General features: G+C 31.0%; 1 protein-coding gene across 1 annotated transcript; it reads right to left on the bottom strand.

Annotated features, from left to right (window-relative positions):
- Positions 1–3,550: 3,550 nt before the first annotated feature.
- Positions 3,551–4,837, bottom strand: LOC132169263 (uncharacterized). The gene is made up of 3 exons (XM_059580325.1): positions 4,780–4,837; positions 4,271–4,477; positions 3,551–3,790 (listed from the first exon to the last, which is right to left on the bottom strand). Exons 1-3 carry the CDS (start codon positions 4,828–4,830, stop codon positions 3,551–3,553), a joined length of 498 nt encoding a protein of 165 aa, XP_059436308.1. The 5' UTR covers positions 4,831–4,837.
- Between the last annotated feature and the right edge of the window lie 3,615 nt (positions 4,838–8,452).

Here is an 8,452-nt window from a genome sequence, read left to right as displayed (position 1 = left end):
AGGTTTATGAGCAATAAGATCGACTAGGTCATCACTAGCCATCATTAGGCCCACACATCAAACTGTGTGCTTCTCTGATTATGGCAACAACGCAGAAACTTTGGCCTAACTTTTGTTCTATCTTACAAGAACAGCTATGCCGATTTTTTTTATTTTTTTTTTATTTTTTGAGTAGTTAATTAATCTAATCTGTTTTTAAATTCTAAATATTGTCTTTATATATTTTTGGAAAGTAATAAATTATAAAAAAATAATATCGTACGCTAAATGTTTGAACTTAATGAAATAACATATAAGGAAAATTATTGAAATATAATTAAATGCTCTTAATTAAGCTAATTTAATGACTAGTTCACTTTTAAAAAATTGGTTAAAAAATTATGCCTTAAAAACCTAGTATATTCTTGAAAAAAAAAAAAAAAAAAATGAATTCACGCCACATGTCACAATTTTAGACAAGTTATATATATTCATATTGAATATGAAACAGCTAGCAAAGTCGAAATTTGTCACTTGTCCCAATTTCTCTTTTTAAAGGTAAAGTTAGTTAATTAGGTGAAACCCACATGTCTCACTTTATTTTTTTTATTTTTATTTTTGTAGTGATAATCATAACACCAACGTGAGTAAACAATCCACTCACGCTGGTCTATTTTATTAATATTGTTGTTCAAAATTTTTTTACTAATATAATAATATTATAATACACCAGCAACTGTTTATTCACGCTGGTGTTTTGATTATCACTAATCTATTTTTTTTATTTTATTAATTACTTTTATCAACTTTTAAAGTCAGTCAACTAAATATTTCTTTTGAACTTTTGTTTCCCTCTCAAAAGAAATGTTTTAAAAATAGTATATGCTTTCATTTCAAATAGACACAACGTTTGAGCATGTGAGGACTTGAAAAGATTCATGAAGGTATCTATCAAACGGAGCTACAGTAGACTGTTGGATGGCGTTGAAATCATGACGCATCTAATTTGACTGACCTCGTCAATATGAAACGGCTCGCAAAGTCGTCGGAATTTGCTTCTCGTCCCAATTTCTCTTTTTAAAAGGTAAAGTTGGATGATCAGGTGAAACCCACGTGTCTCACTTTTTTTTATTATTATTATTAATTACTTTTATCAACTTTAAAAGTCAGTCAACTACTAAATATATGTTTTTAGCTTTGTTTCTTTCTCAAAAGAAATGTTTTTAAAATAATTACGAATTACGAGTAGCATGTTAGTGGCAGCTGGAATTTTTGCTTTACTAATATTTTGTATTATCTGAAATGTGAATGCTTTGTAGTGCACTAATATTATAAGATTAACTTAACCATAAAATTAATATAATCCCGGAAATATCGGCTTTTTAAGAATCCACATGATGCAGCACAGCAGGGATATAATAGGAAATCCCGGGCCCCACTCGGTTTTGGCCTTTTGGGGCATGCACATATATATAAACTAAAGTGATTAATGAGACCTCGTGATTCATACTAATTTCAGAGCAATGTAGCACCGATATATGGTCTACTGGCGACTATTGTACGTTGGTGTTGTGGTTGAAATTATAGAATATGTTTGGCAAAGTAATATTTTTGTGTTTAGCCATAAATTAATGTGTTTATGATGGCTAAAAGCATTTAGGGTAAAGTCTTCGTACCCCTCAAACTCTTATCAAAATTGACAATGTCCCCTACACTTTTAATTATGACAATGTTCCCCCAAACAACTAAAATATTGTCAAAGTCTCCTCAATGCTAAAAGAAAGATAAAAAGACCCTTATATATTTATCAATAAGACAAAAATATCCTGACAAATTCAATAAAAATATAAATTAATTTTTTTAATTAAAAAAAAAAGATAAAATTTTAATTTAAAAAGAACGATTTTTTTTAAAAAAAATAATTTAATTTAAACCCTAAAAAAATACATTTAAAAAAAAATTAGAAAACGAAAATTTTTATTTCCTTAAAAGAAAATTGTTATTTTTTAAGACATAAACTTTTATTTAATAAAGTTATAAAAAAAAAAATAAAAAAAATCAATTTTAATTTTAAATTTTTAACCCTTTGGATTTTTTTTTTTTTTTTTTTTTAGTTTTAGGTTTTTCCTAGAAGTTATAGAATTTTTTGTTTTTATTTTACTAAGGGTAGTTTAGTCATTGGGAGAACATTGACAATTTTTTGTAGTTTGGGAGAACATTGTTACAATTAAAAGTTTTGAGGAGACATTGTCAATGGGGTGATACTTTTGAGGGAGGTATATAAACTTTCCCGAAACAATTACATTACAAATTGAAGACTAGCTATGTAAGAAAAATTAAGTCGTTAAACAAGTACTAAAAATTAATGCGTTTAAACCTTTTATTTTTGACTAGTAGCTATCTTTGGTTTCAAATATATATAAAAAAGCTTCCTGTTTGGTATCAATGAAACTTTAAGAAGGCTATATTTTGAGTGAAATGGGGATCAGATCCCAATCCGAACATCTATTCTAATCGCTTAGCAATTAATATGTTAACACACTATTTAGGATCTTGTCACTATTCGATTAGACCCATAGAAAACGATGTCATACGAACCCCTAACTCCAATTCGGCGATCTTAGAGTATGATCACATCATGCTTATCAATCTACACAATGTGACCAATGTTGCTTGAGCCCCCTAAACTGAAGGGTACGAACACCACAACTTTTTAACACGTAATGTTCAGCCATGTCTGAGCTACCCCCAATTCTTGGATTTGGAGGTATGAGGTTCTACCCTTAAATGCCTCATTCAATGCCATGGTGAAAAGGAGCCCATACTTAAGCTAAGCTTAGATCAAGTAAAGTGGACTCTCAAAAACTAATCTCCTTTCTTTGGTTTCTTTGGACCCAACTCTTGATCCACCCAAAATCGATAATTCATTTAAGTATCGAAATTATTCCCTACAACACGCTCCGACAAATTCCTTTGCCTAATACTTATTCTATCTTACAAGTTCCCACTTTCATACCATAAACTTTGTTTCAAGATGCCATAATAATATATTAAGCAACTTCTTGAGAAATAACTTCTTGTCTCTAGTATTGGCCACCTCAAACAAAATTTTCTAGTTCCACCTTGCTAGCATTATTTATCACACATATTTCACACCAGCTAAAGTGATGTGTTTTAAGTACCTTCCATGTCAGTCACTTAAAAAAAAAAAAAAAAATCATTTCAAATATGTCATGCAACCAGTGTGAAATGAGTGTGATAAATAAGTGTGAAGAGAATTACTCAAAAGAAAAAGGCTCAAAGTGGAGAGAACATCTAATCTCGCTCTCTTTATGATTGAGGTCATTAACATTGGAACTGGTGTCAATTTCTCCCTCCATTAAATCCCTAAAAAGTTTTGGTCATAGGGTGTGAAAACAAGCCACCAAAATTTAGGGGACAAACCAGCTGGTTAATATTTGTGATCAAAGTCTAAACAATATAATGGGAAAGACTACATGTAAAGTCATGAATGGGAAAGGAGCCGCTCAGGAAGTTGAGTTTTCTGAAGTAAGAAAATCTTTTGCTGCCATCAAGTCAGGAAGCACAATGGCACCTGATTTCCTCCATTCGGAGTCTTAAATCTATCCAATAGTAATGCGTGCATCCCCACATTCTTTGCTGGCACGTAGTCTTTGCGCATGCTGTCCCCAATATGCAGAACTTCTTCTGGTGCGACACCAGCTCTCTCCAAGGCAATCTCATAAATCCTTGTGTCAGGTTTCTCTACACCTTCCAGACCAGAGAACACACCAAAGTCCCATTCAGATCCCTGCACAACGCATTAGACTTGACACTATCAGCATCTCTAGTCTATCCCAAGCATATACACACGAATGAATTCAAAAGCAATCAACTTCGTTGACATTTAAAAAGGGCAGGTATAGATAGGGATCTTATACAAATGCATGAATGGAAAATAACAAAAAGAAAAAAAGAAAAAGAAAAAGACAAAAAACACTACTCTTCACCAAAACTTTTTAGGCAGCTTGAAGTTAAATGGTTTGCAGTGATATTGATATAAATCATGGGAACCTGAATTATTGTAGTAAAATGAGAACAACTCAGGGATGCCATCATCCCGTATGCCTGACCACAAATGCATGTTTTTATGGTGATCATCAATATTACCAGTTGGTAGACTTTCATAACAATGCTAAAACCAATTACTCCTACTTTAATCCAGATCAATTAAGATAAACTAAATAAGAATTTGGGAACCAAAAGACCAGAACAGAACAATTTTTTTTACCTGGTTCAGATTAAGGGCTGGAAGAATTACATCCCGATACCGGTACTCTGCATTACTAACAATCCCAACTTTAAGCCCCTGCTCATGCACCCATCTTAGAAATGGATGGGAATCTGGAAAGATGGTATAAGGTGCAGATGAACCAAATGATGAATATATGCGTCTAAACACCTTCTCAAATGTCTCCTCATCATAATCATATCCAGCCTGTAGTCAAAACAATATTTCCATTATAACTTCCTAACAAGGAAATTATATGTAAAAGTCCGAGCCAAAAAGTACACATTTTACTTTCAGTATCATTATGGTCACTCTACTTTGTTAGTAGGGGTGTGTTTTATAACTCATAAAAGTAATGAATAAATTTTCACACATTGAACTAGACTTGCCTTTTTGGAGAACAATGTGGGTACCACCATACCATGATTTGATACACAAGGATTACCAACAAGCTAGTCATCACTATACACCATGCCTAAAGCTATACTTGCTACGTCAGATTTTCTTACCCTGGTAAAGGAGTCTCTCACACAAGTCTTCCACCACACTATGTTGGACATTTTAGCGGCATACCCAAAACAAGCACTACAAGAAACTGACTCATCAGGGGCGACTTATTAGGGGCGACTATAAAGTCGCCCCTAATACTCAACTATTAGGGGCGACTTTTAAAAGTCGCCCCTAATAGTTAATTATTAGCGTCCACATAAAAGTGGACGCTAATAATGGGTCGAAAGGTTGACTATTAGCGTCCACTTTACAGTGGACGCTAATAAGTCGACCCTAATATACACGCGGGAATTATTAAAGGGGCGCGGAAAATTTAAGGGGCCAAAAAAAAACTTTTAGCGTCCAAATTAGTCGACCCTGATAGTACACCAATAGCGTCCACTTAAGTGGACGCTAAAAGCTAAAAATTAAAAAATAAAATAAAATAAAATTAAAAAAAAAAAAGATCAATAGGGTCGACTCTCAAAGTCGACCCTAATACTGAAGTAGTCCACCCTAAAGGGTACGTAGAAAAAATTAAAAAAAAATTAAAAATTAAAATTGATGAGCAATAGCGTCCACTTTTAGTGGACGCTAAAGACCCATCATTAGGGTCGACTTTCAAAGTCGACCCTAATGCATAACTATTAGGGGCGACTTTATCGCCCCTAAAGAGTAGGTAAAAAAAACTTAAAAAAAAATAAAAAAATAAATTGATGACCAATAGCGTCCACTAAAAGTGGACGCTAAAGACCCATCATTAGGGTCGACTTTGAAAGTCGACCCTAATGCTTAACTATTAGGGGCGACTTTATCGCCCCTAAAGAGTAGGTAAAAAAAATAAAAAAATAAATAAAAAAATAAATTGATGACCAATAGCGTCCACTAAAAGTGGACGCTAAAGACCCATCATTAGGGTCGACTTTAAAGTCGACCCTAATGCTTAACTATTAGGGGCGACTTTATCGCCCCTAAAGAGTAGGTAAAAAAAATTAAAAAAAAATAAAAAAATAAATTGATGACCAATAGCGTCCACTAAAAGTGGACGCTAAAGACCCATCATTAGGGTCGACTTTAAAAGTCGACCCTAATGCTTAACTATTAGGGGCGACTTTATCGCCCCTAAAGAGTAGGTAAAAAAAATAAAAAATAAATAAAAAAATAAATTGATGACCAATAGCGTCCACTAAAAGTGGACGCTAAAGACCCATCATTAGGGTCGACTTTCAAAGTCAACCCTCATGCTTAACTATTAGGGGCGACTTTATCGCCCCTAAAGAGTGGGTAAAAAACAATTAAAAAAAATAAAAAATTAAAATTTGAGCAATAGCGTCCACTAAAAGTGGACGCTAAAGACGCATCATTAGGGTTGACTTTGAAAGTCGACCCTAATGGGTAACTATTAGGGGCGACTTTATCGCCCCTAAAGAGTAGGTAAAAAAAAATAAAAAAAAAAATAAAAAAATACATTGATGACCAATAGCGTCCACTAAAAGTGGACGCTAAAGACCCATCATTAGGGACGACTTTAAAAGTCGACCCTAATGCTTAACTATTAGGGGCGACTTTATCGCCCCTAAAGAGTAGGTAAAAAAAATAAAAAAAAAATAAAAAAATACATTGATGACCAATAGCGTCCACTAAAAGTGGACGCTAAAGACCCATTATTAGGGTCGACTTTGAAAGTCGACCCTAATGCTTAACTATTAGGGGCGACTTTATCGCCCCTAAAGAGTACATAGAAAAATAAAAAATAAAAAAATAAAATTGATGACCAATAGCGTCCACTAAAAGTGGACGCTAAAGACCCATTATTAGGGTCGACTTTCAAAGTCGACCCTAAAGAGTACATAGAAAAATAAAATTAAAAAATAAAAAGCAAAGTAAACTAAGAAATAGTTTAAAAAATTGTTTACAAAATGGTTTAAAAAAATGACCAAAATGAATATTAAGAACCTCAAGGTTAAAAAAATGGTTAAAAAATAGAATAATTTTTTTTGTTATTACATATGTGTAATTAAAATTTATAACATAGATGGACTCTTTTTTTTTTTTTTTTTTGAAAAGTAATGTATAACATAGATTGACTTATAACATACATTGAAACTAAGTCTCTAGATATTTAATTATTGTATTAATATGTATTTGTATATTTATATCATATTATATATGTATAATTTTTTATTATATAATCACATGATTTAATAATCAGTTGATTATGTCATATAATCATATAAATTATAGTGATAATACATTATACTTAAATATTATGAGACTTAATTCATGAAGAATAGGACAAAGCTTTCTTAAAAAGAAAAAAAAACAAACATTATTAGATCATGTCCATATATGTGTATTATCATTCTAATTACACTAGATCATACTTAATTAACTAATTAAGTATGATCTAATGTAATTAGAATGATAATACATATCATCATATCATTGTTTTTTGAAAATAGTTAACTTACTTAGTAATACTAAGTTAGTATATATTAACGAACAAGTATGTATAATATATATATATATATATATTAAGTAACATATAATTTGTTTTTGTCAAAATAACCTATAGTAAATTATACTAGGTTAGTAATTTAATATATTAACTTAGTTAATATGTTAGCTTATTAAGTAACTAGTTATTAAGTCTCTGGGTACTTAATTGTTGTATTTGTATGAGTTTGTATACTTTTGACTTATGTCATATTATATATGTATATTTTGTTATTATATAATCATATGATTTAATCATCAATTGATCATTTTATATAATCATATAAATTATAATAGTAGACCATATGATGTAACATCTAACTTATAATGATATCTACAACATAATACTCTAAACATAACAACATCATATATCTCTAAACAAACACAGTGTTGATTCTAATATTAATCACTTAATTTGTGATATATATGATCATATGGTATAATATTTTACATTTTTTTTTTCTTTCTAATTACAATTCAAATAATCTTTAGATCATGTGATCTACCACTTAACTTAATAGTAATACTAAGTTAGTATATAGTAACTAACAAGTATGTATATTATATATTCATAGAAATATTAAGTAACATATAATTTTTTTGTTTGTCAAAATAACCTATAGTTAATTATAGTAACTTAGTAATTTAATATCTATTAACTTAGTTAATATGTTAGTTAATTAGTTTGATTAATCATGATAGATCAAACATCCGATCGATCTTGGTGAATTAGTTCGATTGATCGAGATAGGATCAAATGATTGATCGAACATCCAATCGATCCTACTGAATTAATTTGATTGATCGTGATAGGATCAAATGATCGATCAAACATTTAATTGATCCTAATGAATTAGTTCGATTGATCGTGATACGATCAAATGTTCGATCGAATATCTGATTGATCCTAGTGAATTAGTTCGATTGATCGTGATATGATTAAATGATCGATCAAACATCCGATCAATCCTAATGAATTAGTTCAATTGATCGTGATAGGATCAAATGTTCAATCAAACATTCGATCGATCCTACTGAATTTGTTCGATTGATCGTGATAGAATCAAATGTTCAATCAAACATCCAATCGATCCTAATGAATTAGTTCGATTGATCGTGATAGAATCAAATGATTGATCAAACATCTGATCGATCCTAGTGAATTAGTTCATTTGAACTGTAAACATTCAATTAATC

The sequence above is a fragment of the Corylus avellana genome, chromosome ca2 (assembly GCF_901000735.1).
Source record: "Corylus avellana chromosome ca2, CavTom2PMs-1.0".
Lineage (NCBI taxonomy): Eukaryota > Viridiplantae > Streptophyta > Magnoliopsida > Fagales > Betulaceae > Corylus > Corylus avellana.
This window is presented reverse-complemented; position numbering and strand designations above follow the sequence as displayed.

Excerpts from the sequence above, each read along its gene's own strand:
- LOC132169263 (XM_059580325.1), bottom strand. The coding sequence starts at position 4,830 with ATGTCCAACATAGTGTGGTGGAAGACTTGTGTGAGAGACTCCTTTACC. Across the intron at positions 4,478-4,779 it reads TGAGAGACTCCTTTACCAGG|GCTGGATATGATTATGATGA; the intron begins GTAAGAAAATCT and ends TTTTGACTACAG. Across the intron at positions 3,791-4,270 it reads CAGCCCTTAATCTGAACCAG|GGATCTGAATGGGACTTTGG; the intron begins GTAAAAAAAATT and ends TGCGTTGTGCAG.